The sequence below is a fragment of the Parambassis ranga genome, chromosome 24, assembly GCF_900634625.1.
Source record: "Parambassis ranga chromosome 24, fParRan2.1, whole genome shotgun sequence".
Classification (NCBI taxonomy): Eukaryota; Metazoa; Chordata; class Actinopteri; family Ambassidae; genus Parambassis; species Parambassis ranga.
In genome coordinates this window covers 17,431,953-17,453,109 of record NC_041043.1, presented here as the reverse complement: position 1 = coordinate 17,453,109, position 21,157 = coordinate 17,431,953, and the positions used below count along the sequence as shown (strand labels likewise).

The window sequence follows — 21,157 nt, the reverse complement described above, 5'->3', positions numbered from 1 at the left end:
GCTGGCTACAAACAGCAGGCTACAAACAGCTGGCTACAAACAGCTGGCTACAAACAGGCTACAAACAGGCTACAAACAGGCTACAAACAGGCTACAAACAGCAGGCTAACCCATCCACCAGATGAGCTGCAGAGTTCTGGATGAATGATCTCAGTGATTAACCTGCTCTGTTTGATGACAGAGAGCAGAGATCTGCATCATTTGTCCTCTGATGGTCTGTGCTGTGTCTCTGCTCTCTCCTGTCAGAGGACTACTCGCTCTTCAATGGGTCGTAAACAAGAACTGTTGTCGCAGTAATTAGTCGGCTGTTGTGACTCCCATTAGCAGGCTCTCAGCCTCCTGATGAGCTCCTCCACACCTCAGTGCGACTCCGCCCCCCTCCTCCTCCTCCCCCTCCCCCTCCTCCTCCTCCCCCCCCCCCCTCCTCCTCCTCTGAACTGACAGAGCATGATGGGAAAATACAAGCAGACAATCAAGAGGAACAGAAGCATTTCCCAGAATGCTCTGCTCAGGCATGTCGCAGCAGCAGAGCCACTTACAGCGGTGGTGGTGTGTTTAAGGACAGCCCTCCTGTCTGTGCTCTCACCTGGAACAGGTAGACGTCTCCGTGTGAGTTGCTCAGGCAGAAGACGTGCTCCCGCCTGGGGTGTTCGGGGACGGCCTGGACGATGCTGTCGGTGGTGAGCAGGGCGTAGCGAGGAGCCAGCTCCTGCTCAGCTCCAGCACTGCTCCTCCCGTATGTCTCATAAAACAGCAGAGTGCAACCTGACGGGACAAACAGGTTCACTTCCTTCAAACAATCAGACACTGATGATGCAGCGGCGTCCACGGAGCGTCCTTACCTTTGAGTGTGACCCAGCAGTGCCTCCACTTGCGGCGGGCGACCAGCTCCAACTTCCTGTCCTTGTTGACGGTGATGAGAGCTTTAAAGGAGAGCCATCCGGCCCGCCGCACCGCTCCCTGCTCCTTTTCAAACAGGACATCCAGCTCCCCTCCTCCTGCTCCCATCTCCACATCCCCATCCATGTCCTCCTCGTCCTGGTCTTCCTCCCCCTCTGACAGCTCGGTCTGGTAGGCGGTGCTGCTGCAGCCGGTCTCCAGCTCCTGCATGAAGTTCTCATAGATGTTGAGCCGCTGAGCGTCGCTGCTCTGGTTCAGGCTTCTGGAGGAGGCACAGTGGACTTGGGGGACGTGGTTCTGGTTCAGGGTGTGGAGAGGGTTCTGAGACCACAGTGTGCTGCAGCTGACCGGGCCGGAGTTCAGCCCGTTGAAAACATCGTCGCTGCCGTACGGCTCCTGCACAGAAACCAGCAGCAGTAGTTAGAGCAGGTGTGATTTCTTCCGTGGCCTCTAGAGGGACACGGCGTGCACTCTGAGAGGAAAATAACAAAAACTAAACAATACAAGCAAAGTATCCTCACCTGGATCCGCCTCTTCTTCCTGCTCAGACTTCCGGTCCAGTCACTCAGACGTTGGATCCGGCTCTTCAGGAAGTCTTTCCGGTTGTTGGAGCTAGCGTTAGCAGCCTCTGCTTTACGGCAGGGCAGCGTGTAGGAGGAGTAACGTTGCTCCATGCCTCCGTCCAATCCCGTCTCCTCCTGGATGACATCATCCACCTGCGGTGAGGAGGAGGAGGAGGAGGCAGACCTCGGCAGCAGACAGGTATGGGGTTCGGTGGGGAAGGCGGCCAGCGTGCTGTGGCTGCTGTAGACGCTGGATGGTGAAACCAGGCTGAAGTCTGGGAGGTCAGACTGAAGGATGACCGAGTCGCCGATGCCGCTGTCCTCCGTCCGGCCAGAGGAGCAGGTGTTGTAACCCGTGGCGGAGGTGAAGACGCCGGTCTCTGCCGTGGGGAACAGGAGGCCGGAGGCGAACGCAGGTGAGCCGTCATGAGTGGAGAAGAACGTGTTGTAGCCGCTGCTGCTGGTGGCGGTCTCCTCCGTGCGGGTGGAGGAGTAGGTGGTGTATCCGCTGCTGCTGTCCACATTCTGACTGCACATGAACACGCTGTCTGTCAGCTCGCCACCGTTGCCCCACGGTGAGTCGTACCAGGAGCCGTCGGAGCTGAGCGAGCTGCCTTTGCTGGTGCGGAGTGACGGCTCTGGGCCGGCGGTGCCGCTGGTGGTGGTGCTCAGCGTCTGAGGCTCCACAGGGACCACCCTGGCATTGGTGAACTCCACCCTCATGCTGCCATCTTTGCTGAGCATCACCTTGGGGCTCCCGCCACTCTTCAGAGACGCTCGCCCGTCACAAATCCCTCCACCGCTGCCCACGTATCCAAACGGCTCCCCCCTGCTGTACCTCTGCGGAGCAGACCCGGCTCTTGGCCTCGAGCCTCCTCTGGCGGCTTTGGGCCCGCGCTCATAATGCCAGGTGGCGTTCTGGTGGTTTGGGTAGCTCCGCCCCCGGCTCCTGCAGCCCCCCTGGCTGCTCCTCCACCAGCTGCGAGCTGATGGCACCTCCTCCTTCCTGGAGGAGAACCCGAGGGAGGGTTTGGCAGCAGAGACGACGCTGCTGTGACTGTCTGTGTTTCCCATCACCACCTGGAGGAGGATGACATCATCAGCACCAGACTTTCACACCCACATCACCCATGATGCACCTGGAGCGGTTTGTGTTTACAGAATACATTGAACAGCTGATGTTTTTGGAGACATTGAGTGGCCACTTCCTGTCTCCTGCCCTGCCCCCCTCCTGCAGTGATGTCACAGTGTGTGTAGTGGCGGCGCTGTGACATCACGGCAGCAGTAAGCTGCCTGTTTGACACATCAACAGGCTGCTGCTCGTCATCAGTGAGTCCTTCACTTGCTGCTGGATGTTTATTTTACAACATGTTTTCTTCTGTTAGTCCTCCAGCAGCAGCAGCTGTGACTCACTCAGCCCGAGCTGCTCTGTTCAGGACGAACGTTTCTCAGCAGCACACCGAACACAAAGTTTACACTAAACTCAGAGTGTGAGTGTGTGAGTCTGTGAGTGTGTGTGTGAGTGTGTGAGTGTGTGTGAGTCTGTGTGTGAGTGTGTGTGTGTGTGTGTGAGAGAGTTACTTACGGCTGTGTCTTCTCAGGTCCTCGGCTTCATGCTCGTCCTGCTGCCTCCTCTCTCTCTCTCTCTCTCTGCTCACTGAAGCTCTGTCGCTTCCAGCTGCTCCCTCCCTCTCTCTCTCTCTCTCTCTCTCTCTCTCTGTGTTTGTCTATGTCGCTCGCCCGCTCTCTTCACACCAGCTCATCTGTTGGAGGAACAGAGGGGGGGCAGAGCTTCATGAGCACACAGACTTTCCTTTTGTATGACCCCCTCCCCCTCCTGTCTCTGCCTTCAGCCAGACCTCGCTCTGTTCTCTGTTTATTTTCTAGAAAACTGCTGAATCTGAGCTGCTGAGGTCATCGGACAGCAGCTACTTAAGGAAACTCTGTGATCACAGGAAGAGAAAGGAGCATCATATAAGACCTCCTCTCTGTCCTGTGTCCCTCTCCTCCTCCTCCTCTACCCGGCCGGCTGTTCTCCTCATGAGCCGGGTCCTGTTCATGGTTTCTTCCTGTTAAAGTTTTTCTGAGTCGTCTGTCCTGCACAAGACATTCACACAGATTCTGTTCTGATTCTAATTGAATAAAAAAAGAGAATCAGACTTCCTCTGCACGACCAAAAAACCCTGACGCTCATTATTCTGAGTGAAACAGCATGAGGTCAAAGGTCACGGCCTAAAGAGTGACGCCCATCCTGAGGAGGAAGGAGAGGGAGGAGCTGAAGGCAGCACAACGTGACCCTCAAACGCATCACTGACCGCAGACACCACGGGCTGGACAGCAGGGAGAGAGGAGGAAGAGGAGCAGGATCTTCATCCTGATGAAACGTTTGTAGTTACACAGATAAAGTGACGGGTCCACGATCAGCTGCACGACCTCAGAGACCCGAGGGCACCCCCCCCCTTCAGACGACACAAACAGTGAAAGTCCGCCCTGGACTTTTGTCTGCTCGTCCCATCAACCATCTGCCGCAGGACCCCTCACATTCTTCGCAAACAAAGCCCCCCCCCCCCCCCCCCCCCCCCCCCCAGGCAGGCGTGAGGCCGGCTGATTGAAGGAATTCATCAGATTTGTATTGAAAAGAATTAATGTGCAGATTGAGCCTTTAATGGAAGAATGCCACCTGTTCACAGAACAAACTGGGGGGGGTTCCTTCAGGCAGGCTGCAGGGGGCGCTGCACAACATGTCTGAGACTTCTATAACGTTAATAACTACATAAATGTCTTGTGTGTCTCTGCACACGCACGTCTCTGCTTCAGAACACACTGACGGATCAGGGGACAGGAAGGAAAGACCTCCGAGGCTTCAGGAAACGTAACACAGTCTGTGACGTCACAGAGTTTCTGTTGTGTTCTGGCCTCTCCACCCTCCGGTTTAACAAGAAGCAGGGGAGAAGTGAGGCTGCAGCATCCAGCTGCTCCCTCAGTGAGCAGACAGCCGCAGGTTGGACGGATGGACGTTCTGCACCGTGCAGGAATGAGCGACACCTTAAGGTAACATCCAGGAATTAAATCACTTTGTAACAGTTTTTTCTTTTGTCTTGAGGCCGAGCGGACGCAGGAAACAGGAAGTCCAGATTAGCCATAAATAGCAGGAAGCTGAGACGCGTCCTGCAGCAGCAGACACACACTGCACACAACCTGAACTCATATACAGAAACATGAGTTCAGCAGGATCATCCTCACTGATGAACACCACTTTATGATGTCTGAAGCCTGAATATGATCACCAGAAGCTAAAAGCTAATGCTACGCTATCTGCTTCTCCTTCTCCTCCTCTTCCTTCTCCTCCACCTTCTCCTCCTCCTCTTGATGGGAAAGATGGAGTCTGATAAGAAGGAGAAGGGTGGAGGGTCTGCTGGCTGTAGAACTTTCTCCTCCATCAGGGGAAGTGTGCCAGGGCGGGTGGGAAGGAGGGAGGGAGGGAGCCAGAGGCAGGTTTTTGGGTGGGGGTCTGTTTCCTGTCCGGCTGACTGGGGTCCTTGTCCTGGCAGTGTGGGCAGACGGGTGGGGCCCCGGTCTCAGGTGGGGCTGAGTGTTGGGTTTGGTGTGGCTGCAGCTGCTTCCTCCTCTGGAGAGCCTCAAACATGCAGCAGCACAGCGGAGGCCTTCACACACAGACCCAGGAAGACGCCCCGTCCTCGCTGTTTGCATCCTTCTGTAGCTTCATCATCATCGCCATCATCATCATCGCCATCATCATCATCACCATCATCATCATCATCATCATCATCATCATCATCCATCCTCCCAGCAGGCCGTTCAACTGCTGTGACGCATTGATCGCCTCCCCACTAATCGCCGATTAGGTGAATGAGGCGCGTGTTGGTGTCAGACCGGCTGATGCTGCAGAGCTGAACAGGCTCTAATCTGATTGGAGTCCAGATCAAATGTAGTTTGGTTGAACCAGCAGAAGGTTATCTGCAGGTCCTCAGCAAACAAGCAGATCATCTGTGCCACACTACACCTCTGTCTCTACACAAAAACACACACACAACAGAGCAACACGACAAAACACACACACACAACAGAGCAACACGACAAAAAACACACAACAGAGCAACATGACAAAAAACACACAACAGAGCAACACGAAAACAAACACACACAACAGAGCAACATGACAACACACACACAACAGAGCAACACGACAAAACACACACACACACAACAGAGCAACACGACAAAAAACACAACAGAGCAACACGACAAAAAACACACAACAGAGCAACACGACAACAAACACACACAACAGAGCAACATGACAACACACACACAACAGAGCAACACGACAACACACACACACAACAGAGCAACACGACAAAAAACACAACAGAGCAACATGACAAAACACACACAACAGAGCAACATGACAACAAACACACACAACAGAGCAACATGACAAAAAACACAACAGAGCAACACGACAAAACACACACACAACAGAGCAACACAACAAAAAACACAAACAACAGAGCAACACAACAAAAAACACACACACACACAACAGAGCAACATGACAAAAATGCAATTTCCCCATTGTGGGACTAATAAAGGTTTCTTAATCTTAAAACACACAACAGAGCAACACGACAACAAACACACAACAGAGCAACACGACAACAAACACACAACAGAGCAACACGACAACAAACACACAACAGAGCAACACGACAGACACACAGATCATCTCTCGGGCTGGATGTGAAGCCTTCAGTGTGTGTCTCTCAGCGGGACACATTAAGCTCCAGCACTCATTCAGCTGGATGAAACCATGTTTGTCTTTAATCATGTTACGGGCCCCTCAGGGACTGCTGGAGGCTCCTGGGCCTCCGTTTAGTCTGAATGATCGGCCCCATAACAACGTTTGATAGCGCTGCACTCTGAGAGCCGAACACACTGAGAGCTCCTGTGTGAGCGAGCGCTGCAGACTGAGAGGCTTTTCTTCATCCTTCTTTGTCCTACACACACACACACAGGGTGGACAAAGCAGAGACGGGTGCCTGCCCTCGTCCCTTTATTCAGCCTCCAGATGTAGCAGCAGGGTCCCCAGGGGCCCCAAACATCCATCAGAACAGAAGATCTGCTGTCAGAGAGGACAGCAAAGACTCAGACTTTAGATCAGCCGGTTCCAGCAGGACACAGCTGCCACTCAGGTCCAACATGGAGAGAGGACATGTCCTCAATGTCCTCAAGGTTCAGACTTCTCTGTAGATAGACACATGTGACAGAAGGAGGATGTACAAGTCTGTTCAGAGAAGTCATGACTCAGCCTGCAGAACATCTCTCTGTGCAGGACTTCAGAACTGCTGCCAAACACACAGCAACAACATGAACACACACTTCACACGACGCACACTGCTCCCCTCTGAGACCAGTCTGTGATCAGGTCAGGTGACACACACTGAGTTATGGCCTGGTCCAGTAAGAGCAGCCACATGTTGGCAGCAGAACTCTGAAGAGACGGCAGACAAACACACAGCTCTGTTCATCTGCTGCTGTAATGAGCCTCGCTTTAATTTTTAATCTATTCTACACTTAAATCCATAATTCAGCAGCTGGCCAGGAGCAGGACACACACACACACACACAGTAAACAAAGACTGCAGCAGCTCAAACAGGCTGTAAATAATGATGAGAACCATGTTAATCTAAGTCCAGTCTGTCTGACCCTCCTGTCCCACAGGGGGCGCTCTGCAGAAAGTCCTGAATGAAGCATAAAGTTAATAAGATTGTTAGTTTTTTATAATCAATAAAAGTCAGCTCTTGGATTGTTCCTGTTATTTCATGGTGTGGTCTGGTTGGAGCTCTCAGGTCAGTTCTCCTGCTCCGCTCTCTGCTGCACATTGTTTCACTGCTGCTGCTCCGTCATCCTGTCTGATAAGAAGGACGCCAGACCCTCGCTTCACCAGCACGTGGTCACAGACTCAGAGGTCTGAGTGAGGTTCACAGGTCTCAGGACCAGGCCGGTCCTTAAAGGTCAGGGTGTGCAGCCGCTGAGCCTCAGAGGAATGTCAAAGCTTTTACAGTCCACTCGCTGTGGTGGACAGAGTATGTTTAAAGACCAGCGTGCAGCTGTGGTCCCAGTCGGCTGTGTTCTCAGTGGGCAGAGTGGTGGAAATGATCCTGATGTGACCGAGCAGCCAGACCGAGGCTGAGAAAACACCTCAGATACCGACGGAGACCAAAGAGCAGCCGCCACACACCCAGAGGCTGCAGGAGATCTGCTGAGCAGACACTCTGACCCTGAATGCACCACGACCACAGAACTCTGAGCAGGCTCTCTGAACCTACAGCCTGACAAACTACAGGCCGACAAACTACAGACCGACAAACTACAGACCGACAAACTACAGACCGACAAACTACAGACCGACAAACTACAGGCCGACAAACTACAGGCCGACAAACTACAACCGACAAACTACAGGCTGACAAACTACAGACCGACAAACTACAGACCGACAAACTACAGGCTGACAAACTACAGGCCGACAAACTACAGGCCGACAAACTACAACTGACAAACTACAGACCGACAAACTACAGACCGACAAACTACAGCCTGACAAACTACAACCGACAAACTACAGACCGACAAACTACAGCCCAACAAACTACAGCCCGACAAACTACAGACCAGCAAACTACAGCCTGACAAACTACAGACTGACAAACTACAGGCCGACAAACTACAACCGACAAACTACAGGCCGACAAACTACAACCGACAAACTACAGGCTGACAAACTACAGGCCGACAAACTACAACCGACAAACTACAGGCCGACAAACTACAACCGACAAACTACAGGCTGACAAACTACAGACCGACAAACTACAGCCTGACAAACTACAGGCCGACAAACTACAGACTGACAAACTACAGACCGACAAACTACAGACCGACAAACTACAGACCGACAAACTACAGGCCGACAAACTACAGACCGACAAACTACAGGCTGACAAACTACAGGCCGACAAACTACAGCCTGACAAACTACAACCGACAAACTATAGACCGACAAACTACAGCCCAACAAACTACAGCCCGACAAACTACAGCCCGACAAACTACAGACCGGCAAACTACAGCCTGACAAACTACAGACTGACCGTCTGCATCACATCAGAAGCCAGACACTGTGATGATGTTTAGCTGAGAGTGAGCATGATGACAAAGAAACGAGCAGATAAGCAAGCTCAGCTTAACCAGCTGGTTCAGCACAGACCTTCACCAGCAGGGGCAGCAGGCCGAAAATACACCACAAACACTGAAGTCATAATAATAAAGAACGATTTTATATTTCAGATCAATGACGAGGAGTCAACTGGACGTTCAGATCAGAGCTGCCGGCTTCCTGCCATCCAGGAGACAAACTGCAACAACATCTGGCTGCTGGAATTTCCCATCTGATGGTAAACAACATGACGTCAACACACACACACACACACACACACACACACAGGAGGGTGTTTCCTCTGAGCTGGGATTCAAACACCTCTGAGGGGTCACACATCCCGCCACACACTTCCTGTCCCGCTGTCACTGCACGGACATGACGACCTCTGAGAGCGAACACACAGCGGGGACGAAGACACACCTGGACTTTCATGTCTCTAACTTTAGATGTGAAATCTGGGTCTGCTCCTGCTGACAATTTTCCAGATCAGTTTTTAGATTTGTTTCTGGAAAGAACAGCTGTGACACCAACAGCAGGTCTGAAATGACGTCAGCAGAGGAAACAGCGCCCTGTGTGTGTGTAACTCAGCCGTCTCAGCTTCCAGATGAGGACAGGTTAGACCGGACTCCAGCTGGACTTGTGCATCCAGTCTGAGCTTTATGGTTGTAAAGGAAACTGAGGCTTTTATTCTGAAGCAGCGCGGTGCTGTCCTGGCCGTGGACGCCCGGGGGCTTCAGCAGCTTTCAGGTTTTCCACTGCAGAGCTGTTTGGTGAATTGGAGCCAGAAAGCTCCAGCAGCCGGCTTCAGAGGAAAATCTGCCCGAGCAGAGCCAGCAGTGACGGCCATGGAAACAAAACCACAACCTGTCAGCAGCACTTCCCCGAAGGGTCCGAGCAGGACCCTGCTCAGGAGGGGACCAGTCTGTGTGAGTGTGTGTGTGTGTGTGTGTGTGTGTGTGAGAGTGTGCTAACAAGTTTACCCCGAGGACACAAAGAAGAGAAGACTGACAACACAAAGTCAACAAAGAGGATCACATGTGAACCCACACATGGAGTCTGTGTTACACACACACACACAGTTATGAGTACACTCCATGTTCACCAGTACGACTGTGGATGGGCGAGCGAGGGGGGTTTATTATGATGTGGGAAAAGAGAGAGAGAGATTATGTGTGTATTATGTGAGTAATTGGAAGCAGCTGTGGAGGGAAACACTGATCGTCAGTGTGGTTAGAAGGAGCAGGGTGACGCAACACACACACACACAACACACACACAACACACAGTGACACACACACAACACACACAGACACACACACACAACACACACACAACACACAAAACACAGTGACACACACAACACACACACACACACACAAACACACACAGTGACACACACAGACACACACACACACAACACACACACACACACACAAAACACACACAGTGACACACACAGACACACACACACACACACAACACACACAATGACACACACAACACACAAAACACAGTGACACACACAACACACACACACACACACAAAACACACACAGTGACACACACAGACACACACACACACAACACACACACACAAAACACACACAGTGACACACACAGACACACACACACACAACACACACACAACACACACACACAACACAATGACACACACAACACACACACACACAGTGACACACACAACACACACACACACACAAAACACACACAGTGACACACACAGACACACACACACAAAACACAGTGACACACACAATGACACACACAACACACACAAAACACAGTGACACACACAACATACACACACACACACAAAACACACACAGTGACACACACAACACACACACACAACACACACAAAACACAGTGACACACACAACACACACACACAACACAATGACACACACAACACACACAAAACACAGTGACACACACACACACAACACACACACAAAACACAGTGACACACACACAACACACACACAGTGACACACACAGACACAAAACACAGTGACACACACACAACACACACAAAACACAGTGACACACACACACAAAACACAGTGACACACACACACAACACACACAAAACAGTAACACACACACACAAAACACAGTGACACACACACAACACACACACAGTGACACACACAGACACACACACAGACACACAACACACACAAAACACAGTGACACACACAACACACACACACAACACAATGACACACACAAAACACAGTGACACACACAACACACACACACACAACACACACACACACAACACACACACAGTGACACACACAGACACAAAACACAGTGACACACACACAACACACACAACACACACAACACAGTGACACACACACAACACACACACAACACACACACAGTGACACACACAGACACAAAACACAGTGACACACACACAACACACACAAAACACAGTGACACACACACACACAAAACACAGTGACACACACACACAACACACACAAAACACAGTAACACACACACACACACAAAACACAGTGACACACACACAACACACACACAGTGACACACACAGACACACACACACAAAACACAGTGACACACACACACAACACACACAAAACACAGTAACACACACACACACAAAACACAGTGACACACACACAACACACACACAGACACACACAAAACACAGTGACACACACACAACACACACACAGTGACACACACAGACACAAAACACAGTGACACACACACACACAAAACACAGTGACACACACACACAACACACTAAACACAGTGACACACACACAACACACACAAAACACAGTGACACACACACACAACACACTAAACACAGTGACACACACACACACAAAACACAGTGACACACACACAACACACACAAAACACAGTGACACACACACACAAAACACAGTGACACACACACACAAAACACAGTGACACAGACACAACACAGTGACACACACAGTGACACAGACAGACACACACACAGACGCACACAGTCTGAGCGGCTCTCTGGTTGTCTCAGAGGGAACACTGTGTGTAACTGATCAGCTGTATTAGCTGTGATGGTCACATATAGCTGTGGTAGAGGGCAGTGGTGGATTACATTCAGGTCCACTTTGTGTTGCTGTAAACATTTGTGTTGTTGTTGGTTGTGTGTTCATGTCTGTGTTGTGTGTGTGTATCACTTTGTGTTCAGTCTGGTTCACACAGGAACACAACATGCAGGCTGCTCAGTCTGCCACCTAATCCAGAGGCTCCCGGACATTTCATGGTCATGCAGAGTTTTTTTCCACCACAGAGCCCCTCACCCCCTCACTCACCCCCTCACCCCCTCACACACAAACACGCTAACCAAAGCCTGCGCTCGGTCCGGCGGTGCAGACAGAAGACTCCTGAAATTACAGCTGCTGCAGGCACCAAACAGACCTCATTATCATGAGCTGTAACAGTTTCCTCAGGACCACTCCGAGTCTGTGTGTGTCTGTGTGTGTGTGTGTGTGAGTCTGTGTGAGTGTGTGTGAGAGTGTGTGTGTCAGTGTGTGTGTGTCTGTGTGAGTGTGTGAGTGTGAGTCTGTGTGAGTGTGTGTGTCTGTGTGAGTGTGTGTGTCTGTGTGTGTGTCTGTGTGTGTGTCTGTGTGAGTGTGTGAGTGTGTGAGTCTGTGTGAGTGTGTGTGTCTGTGTGAGTGTGTGTGTCTGTGAGTGTGTCTGTGTGTGTGTCTGTGTGAGTGTGTGTGTCTGTGTGAGTGTGTGTGAGTGTGTGAGTGTGTGTGTCTGTGTGAGTGTGTGTGTGTCTGTGTGAGTGTGTGTGTCTGTGTGTGTGTGTCTGTGTGAGTGTGTGTGTCTGTGAGTGTGTCTGTGTGTGTGTGAGTCTGTGTGTGAGTGTGTGTGTGTCTGTGAGTGTGTCTGTGAGTGTGTCTGTGAATGTGTCTGTGTGAGTGTGTGTGTGAGTCTGTGTGTGTGAGTGTGTGTGTGTGTGTGAGTGTGTGTGTCTGTGTGAGTGTGTGTGTGTGAGTGTGTGTGTGAGTCTGTGTGAGTGTGTGTGAGGGTGTGTGTCTGTGAGTGTGTCTGTGTGTGTCTGTGTGTGTGTGTGTGTGTGTGTGTGTGTGTGTGTGTGTGTGTGTGTGTGAGTGTGTGTGTCTGTGTGAGTGTGTGTGAGGGTGTGTGTCTGTGAGTGTGTCTGTGTGTGTCTGTGTGTGTGTGTGTGTGTGTGTGAGTGTGTGTGTCTGTGTGAGTGTGTGTGAGGGTGTGTGTCTGTGAGTGTGTCTGTGTGTGTCTGTGTGTGTGTGTGTGTGAGTCTGCAGTCTGTTTTACGTCGGACTCTCAGCTGAGTCTAACATCCAGACCACAGAGAACCATGTTGGGCTCAGGTCGGGCTCAGGTCCGGCTCAGGTCCGGCTCAGGTCCGGCTCAGGTCCGGCTCAGGTCCAGTCCGTCCCTGTGTGGCTGTAAGGAGCCCAGAAGGAAGGCACCGGAGTCAGACCTGTAACTTTGACGGGTCAGGGTTCAGATTTGTCCCTACAACAACCGTCTCTGTCACTCTGTGGGCTGCACTGTGTCTTCAGGTGAACCCTGGTGTCCTCTGGTCAGAGCTCTGACCTTTGACCCACGCAGCCTGTGTCTGATCTTTAACCTGCTTCAGTCCGGAGTATAAAGGATGTCAAACATCCAGCCTGAGCTGCTGAGCAACAGTAAAACTCTCTCATGCTGAAAATTGTGATGCAATTAGTTTCATTAGCCGAAGCTGCCGGACTTTGTGCAGTAACTGAGTTCTGCTCTGCTGAGAGGGCCGGGGCGGCCCGGCGCTCACAGAGCCTCGGCACTGTTGGAGCGCTCACAGCTGGCGGCTGAGAAGAACAACAGGGCGGCCGAGATTATTTCTATGTACATTTCACCCATCGCCACGGTCACCATGAGCATCCTACAGCCAACAGGCCGATTCATCAATACGACACATCTCTGAAAGCTCAACACACTTCAACACATCTGAGCAGCCTACACCACAAGTCTTCGTCTGGTGTCCCCCCTGCAGTGAGGGTGTAAACGGACCTGGTCTGACTCACATCAGCACACAGCAGACTTAACGAGGCCCGCTCAGTATTCATTAACACGCTGTTAAACTGTGAGGCGACATATGGAGGGCTGAGGCCGCGCTGAGGCCGGCGGAGCGGCAAGTGCCGCCAAAGGTCTCGGGCCTCCCACATGTCACGCCGATCACTCGAGTGTTTCGCTTATTGATCACTGGAGCCTCCATGGGGGGGGGGTTCTGAGGTTGACAGACATTAGGAAGGTGACACCAGGACAGATGTCTCACAGAGACGATGTCAGGGTCAGGTGTCAGCAGTGTTTGTTGGTTCTGCAGTAAATCGCTGTCCAAACATTCCCCTGCTCCTGTGCGGTTCTCTGAGGACACGGCGAGCAGTGTTCAGCCGGCCGGGCGTCGCCCACCTGAGCCGCTCGTCTTACAACGCAAACAACCACAAACCACGGCGGCCAGCAGGCGAGGAGGACACCACTGCACGAGGGCGAGGAAGACAAACATGCCACGTTCATGAAAAAGATCGTGTACACTCAGAGGCCTCCAACATCACATCACACAGCGACAGATACAGAGACACAGACACAGCTGTCCACACAAACCTGTCCATGGGACTGTACTGAGGTAAAGCACCCTCATTAAGACTCTGGTGCGCCCTCCAGTGGAAGCCTGTGTTAATTTATATTACTATTACATATAAAGACGTGTTTGTACTTTTACCCACAAACATCTGTTAAAGAAGGGGACTGCCAGCAGGTCTGCCTCTGGTATGTGGAGGACACTGACGGTGTTACACTGACGGTGTGCGACATGAAGAGTTTCTGCTGTAAAGCCTCTAGTGGACAGTGGAGGAACTGCAGTTTGTGTCCATCATTACATCCTCCTCTAAGTTAACAGAAAGTCTCACTTCGTTAAAAATGATTTCAAAAGTCGCTGATCAATAAAGAGACAAAGACAAAGGACACACACTGATTCTGAGGTCTCATGTTAAACGTTGAAGAACAAAGTGTCCCTTTGACTCTTCACAGCATCTGGAAAGAGGAGACGCTGCTCTGTGCTCCAATCAATCTATGAACACACTGCTGCTGACCCACAACAACAACAACACAACCCTGCTCTGTTTACAACAGACTCAGAAACACCACAACACGTAAAACATCACAACAAACTCCAACAGGCAGCAGAACAACAGCTGGAGACAGTGAAGGCAGCACACAGACGTTCAGACTCACCTGCAGTCCTGACAGCGATACACAAGTCCTGTGTCCCACTGCTGCACTCACAAGTCCTGAATCTGAGCCTCCCGTTTCCTGGTGGCAGCGGGAGGAGGAGGAGGGCGGGGTCCTGTAGCTGGACCAGCACCAGCAGCACAAGGAGGGCGAGGATTTGTTTCAGCAAACCACACCTCTGTGACACACACAAGAACACACAACACACATTCACCCTCTACTTCACAATGCACTGCTGTGCCGCTGAATGTTTTGATGTGTGTCTGTGTGTGTGTGGATAATATAAATGTAAAGTGACTTCTTGACTCTGCACAGTACAACAGTGTTGATCACTGCTTCAGGTTCCTCCCTGGTGCTCAGACTGATGGCTCAATGCTGCCCCCTGCTTGCTGCTCATGTGTACTTCTCAGAGAGAGAATCCATAAAACACAAACATGAGTGTAGATCATTAAATTACTGGAGTTATTAGAGCCACACGCCATAAAATCTGTTTTATAAATTAAAGGTCATAGTGAACTGCAGCCAGCACTGCACTCTGTGTGTGCGAGCGAGGAAGCTACACTACAAAGCAAACTAAGCCTAGCTAGCTAGCCGTAACTTAGCAACACTTCTATTTGTTTCACATGTTGGCAATAAAACAGGGATTTAAGATTAGGATTAGGAAAACCTTTATTTGTCCCCCGATGGAGAAATTGCGTTTTTGCAACAGCACAGATACAGAAAGCAAAAGATAAGAAAAGTTGTATAAATAACAAAATAAACTACCGATAAAATACACAATAGATAAATATATATATATAAATTGACCTGACATTACAGACATACACAATGAACAGAACAGAACATGAGTGGTGGTTGTAATGGAACATAGACCCTTATATGAACGAGTGGAACAGTGTAACAGGTACCACGTGGGTCGCTGAGGTGGTGCTGGTGTGCAGGCAGTGCAAGATGGAAGTGCAGACAGTCATCACTGTGCAGTGACTACACTAAAGTGTCCTTGTGAAGTGACAGTGCAGAGCAGCGCATTAGTTCAACAGTCCAACAGCAGAGGGGAAGAAGCTGTTATTGTGGCGTGAGGTTCTGGTCCGAATGGACCGTAACCTCCTGCCTGAAGGGAGTGGCTCAAAGAGTCCATGTCCAGGGTGAGAAGGGTCAGCTGTGATCTGACCTGCACACCTCAGAGTCCTGGAGACGTACAGGTCCTCGATAGATGGCAGGCTGCAGCCGATCACCTTCTCAGCAGAGCGCACAACACGCTGCAGTCTGTGCCTGTCCCTGGCAGTGGCCCCAGCGTACCACACTGTGATGGAGGAGGTGAGGATGGACTCAATGATGGCCGTGTAGAACTGGACCATCATCCTGGCTGGCACCTTGAGTTTCCTCAGCTGCCGCAGGAAGAGCATCCTCTGCTGGGCCTTTTTGATGAGGGAGCTCCCACTTGAGGTCCTGGGTGATGCTGGTACCCAGGAAGCGGAAAGAGTCCACTGTGGAGATGGGGGTATCTGTCAGGGTGGGGGGGGTGATGGAGCTGGCACTTTCCGAAGTCTACAGTCATCTCCACTGTCTTTGGGGCATTCAGCTCCAGGTTGTTGTCTGCACACCAGGACACCAGACGGACCACCTCCCTCCTGTCCAGTCTCATCCCTGTCTGAGATGAGTCCAATGAGGGTGGTGTCGTCAGCAAACTTAATCAGCTTGACAGACTGGTGGCTGGAGGTGCAGCAGTTGGTGTACAGGGGGAAGAGCAGAGGGGAATCTGTAGTGGTGGGTCTGAGGAGGACCAAGGCTCCACTGACCCCTACCAGCATCAAAGGGGTCAGTGTAGAGGTGGTGGAGGAGTACAAATACCTGGGAGTGTACTAGGACCACAACCTGGGCTGGAGTAAGAACGTGGACACTGTGTACAGGAAGGGTCAGAGCGGCCTCTGCTCTCTGAGGCAGCTGAGGTCCTTCAACATCTGCAGGATGTCTGAGGATGTCCTCTGAGTCTGTGGAGCCTTCATGTGTGCTGGTGTCTGCTGCAATTGGCATCGTTCCTCCATTTCTCAGCCCTGGGGGTTGCCGCTTGGTGGCAGACAGTGTTGCCCCAGGGTTGAGTCATACTGGGCGGCGTAATGGACCTTTGTTTAATCATCATATGGAGTTTTTAAACCTCTCTTGGACCCTTCACCTAGGACCTGTTTGCCTTGAGAGACCCTGATAGGGGCATTAAGCCCCTGGCAACAGCTCCTGGGATCATCTGGGCACTCCTCCACCACGGTAAGGTCGCGGTCACAGGAGGGGATTTTTTTTTTAATGGTGTTTTTGTTTTTTAAAAAACAAAAACGTACTCAAGATTAGGTCTACTTAGAAAGGTCAACTTAGGTCTGAGACTTTTCTTCAGAATTGTGACTAAAGCACAAATTCTGTCAGAAACAAAAAGGTTACATTCAAAGACTTATGGCCGGTTTACACTGTGCGATTTTGAGCTGTCGCAGACAAAAGATGAGCATCGTAGGAGAATCGTGGAGATATCTTTGGTCGTGGCTCTAAAACGGTGGTCTTATGTCGCACTGTGAGACAGGTTCCACGAGAACCGTTGTCAGCGTCTTGCGACCAAAGACAAGCTGAGATAAAACTCTAGCGGTGTCAGAAATTTAGGATGACTGTCTCAGTGTGACAGCAGCTACGACCTGTCACTCTGCATCCACGTCCTCCTTGCATGTTGACGTACGTCGGAACCTGCGATTCAGCGAATGGTCATCGTACAATCTGCACGCATCAAACTTGACGTCGTACCAAAGATTATTACATTCATGTCATGTAGTGTGTCATGCAATGGTCTTATAAGATCGCTAAAATTGCCATAGGCGATTAGGTCTACTTAATTTTCTGTAGAACTTTCCCCTAATCTTGAATGATTTCATATCAGTCTCCAGAAGTCACCAGAGAGAGCCTCTAGTTTCTTTTGGTTAAAAAAGGTTTGGTAAGCCGCCAAATGCAGTGAGAGACACGCCACGTTGTCACCACTCCTCTCCATACTGTGGTAAAAATGTGTCTGTCTCCCTGCTTTCGATGATGTGCACATCCTGAACTGTACAAAACAAGCTGCCTGAACGGAAGCCCGCTTACCAAACGCTTCAGATTTTTTTTCTTAACCCTCCTTTGCTTACAGGGTTGTCTAGGCTGTTCAGGCTGTTTAGCCTGTTTAGGTTGTTCAGGTTGTTTAGGTTGTTCAGGTTGTCCAGATTGTCCTGGTTGTCCAGGTTTCTGTGTTGGTTCTATGTTGTTTTCCAGCTCTCCACCCTCCAACTGTGTGACTTTGTCGTTGGCCTTCTCTAGATCACTGCTCAGAGTGCAGACCTCATTGGCCAACTCCTCACGTTCCTTCCTCTCCTGTGTCAGTCCATCTTTCTCCTCAGCCAATTTAATGAGCAAGATGTGGTTTTCCGAAACAGTCTTGTTCACCGTTTGTAGCTGGCTTTCCAGTGAGGACACTTCAGTGACCCACTCCTCAAATGAATACTGCTGTCCTTTCTCTTCATGCTTCTCTTCTTGTTTCTGTGGGTTTAAAGTGCTCATTTTGACAAATATTTCTCGTCTACCTGAGGTGCAGTTACAGACTTCGAAAGGGCACTATGACATCATAGTGACTTTCAAAGGGCACTATATGACATCATAGTGACTTTCAAAGGGCACTATATGACATCATAGTGACTTTCAAAGGGCACTATGACATCATAGTGACTTTCAAAGGGCACTATATGACATCATGGTGACTTTCAAAGGGCACTATATGACATCATGGTGACTTTCAAAGGGCACTATATGACATCATGGTGACTTTCAAAGGGCACTATGACATCATAGTGACTTTCAAAGGGCACTATATGACATCATAGTGACTTTCAAAGGGCACTATATGACATCATGGTGACTTTCAAAGGGCACTTTTAAACTAGTGCTGTGATATTTTCGAAAGGCCACACCCCCTTTCAAAACATTCCAGAGCGTCAGATACGTTTTATGTGTACGATGTTACCAGGCAGCTGTGTCGGGGTCATGGCTGAGTGGACCAAGTGCCGAAGTGCCGTGTTGTTAGAACTTCAAGTACAAGGCCACAGAGTAAACTTCGAAGGGCTTCAAGTTCTCTCCAGTGTAAGTGGTCAACAGCCTGGTGATGCGACGTGTCCGTATGTGGTGGTCCGTCCAGCTGCAGTTCGTCATGTTACTAGAACCTCTTGTCTGAATGAGTCTGTGTTTGTCGATAAAAGTGTCACAGTGCAGCTCGCTGCTACAGATTTATGAAGGAGACGGACCGAGCAGCCGAGTTCAAACGACACCTACAAAGTTCTGCTGAACATGTTCACATTTTAACCTCGCTCTGACTTTACTGAAGCGTTTTATTCATAACATCAATAATATGTTAATAGAGCGTGACTTTTTTTTTTTTATTAGCCTGCCCCGACCCGCCCAGATCCATCCCCAAGAGCAGCCCTGGTGTCCAACCCCCTGTCACCGCTGGCACTCGAGCACCAGGTGATGTTTCTGCTTTTTTTCTTTGATGCACAGGTGCTGAAGCTCTTGTGTGCAAACAGCAACAAAGATGCAAAGAAAAAGTTGGAGATGGGGAAAGGTGTTCCTGACATCACTCCACAGGAGCTCAGAAAATACCTGGCCATGTTGCTGAGTGACTTCTGGAGGAAGGAAACCATTTCGATGCGGACGGGTTTACAGCAGCCTCCTGGTCCCACGTCTGAGCCAGCAGGGCTCTGCAGCCTGAGGAACCTGGAGGCAGAAATGTTGAAAAAGTAAAACAGCCTGGAAGAAGGTATGATGATGACCTGAATATCTGCAGTATGGCTGAGTAAAGACACAACTACAAACAATGTTATGTAAAAACCAGAGCACAGAGGTGCAGCCTGTATCTCAGGGTTAATAATAATAACACAAATTTATGAAGCTTATTTCTCTCCTTTCCAGTCATGTACCCACCATCAGTGAAGATTGTGCAGCCCTCTGATTCTTCTGGATTCTTCCATCAAACATCCTGGTGAGCTGGACAAAGGATGGAGACACAGTGTCTGATTACATCAACGGTCCTGCATGGAAGCACACAGGGAGCAGCTCCGACTCAGAGAGCAGCAGCGACCAAAGCTGAGGACAAAAGCTCAACACACTCTTGTGTCGTCAGACATGAGTCATCTGAAACCCCCACAGAAACTTCGATCACTGCTGTCTATGGTGAGCTGTTAGTTAATTGAGATTTTATATTCTATGAATCATTTCGCTTCTCTGTCGCCTTCCTCTGATCAATTCCTCTATTCCTACAGCGAACCCTCAGGCTTCCTGCTCCAGGACTCATGTGCCTGCTCTCTAACTTCAGCCCTCTCACCCATCAACATCTCCATGTTTCGTGACACCACAGCGCTGTGGAACCTCAACACCACAGAGCCCCACAGCGGCCCCGACGGAAGGTTCAGCATCCAAAGCCAACTCCGCCTGATCGACTTTTCACCAAATGTTCTCCAAGCAGGATGGACTGGAGGGACGGAGGAGCTGTAAGAAACCCACCCAACACTGAAGCTCCACAGAAGCTCATTACATCAGAGGTGGCCTGGTTTCATCTCACCGATCAATCCATCCAATCCTATTTGGGTTGGACAAACACCCATTAGGTAGATCTTAGCAGGATCAGAGCCACTGTTACACAAACAGCTTCAAGTTACACACCATAAAATCTGTTTTATAAATTAAAGGTCATAGTGAACTGCAGCCAGCACTGCACTCTGTGTGTGTGAGCGAGGGAGCTACACTACACAGCAAACTAAGCCTAGCTAGCTAGCTGTAACTTAGCAACACTTCCATTTGTTTCACAGGCAATAACACGGGGATTGAATGCAGCTTATTCTAACCCTTTACTCACCACTTAAACCACATCGTTTTCCTTTTTAACTTCTTGTTGTGGAGCTGCAGTTTGAAGAGTGCCGTCTCAAAACAGTTTTATTAAAGAGTGGCTCTAATATTCTGTCATAGGACCGGGCTCAGAGCGTGTGGGGTGGGATGCTCCTGATGTGAGCACTGTGTGAGACCGTCTCCATGCTGACCTGTGTTGGTCTGGCTGACTGTCACTGACTTTTGTGTCTGCACTTATATTTAATA

General features: G+C 50.2%; 1 protein-coding gene across 4 annotated transcripts in view; it reads right to left on the bottom strand.

Moving 5' to 3' along the window:
• tiam2b (TIAM Rac1 associated GEF 2b) overlaps nt 1-20,051 on the bottom strand; it is a 31,414-nt gene extending 11,363 nt beyond the window's left edge. The window contains exons 1-8 of one of the 4 annotated variants that reach the window (XM_028396790.1): nt 19,991-20,051; nt 19,670-19,783; nt 15,017-15,191; nt 13,061-13,192; nt 3,049-3,226; nt 1,422-2,543; nt 843-1,296; nt 587-765 (exon numbers count right to left, since the gene is read on the bottom strand). In XM_028396790.1, coding sequence (XP_028252591.1) covers nt 587-765; nt 843-1,296; nt 1,422-2,537 — 1,749 coding nt within the window. In that variant the 5' untranslated portion in view covers nt 2,538-2,543; nt 3,049-3,226; nt 13,061-13,192; ... (1 more) ...; nt 19,670-19,783; nt 19,991-20,051. Of the gene's footprint in view, nt 1-586; nt 766-842; nt 1,297-1,421; nt 2,544-3,048; nt 3,227-8,990; nt 9,101-13,060; nt 13,193-15,016; nt 15,192-19,669; nt 19,807-19,990 lie in introns of those variants that run through there. The other 3 variants (XM_028396788.1, XM_028396789.1, XM_028396791.1) reach the window with 3 other exon arrangements.
• Between the last annotated feature and the right edge of the window lie 1,106 nt (nt 20,052-21,157).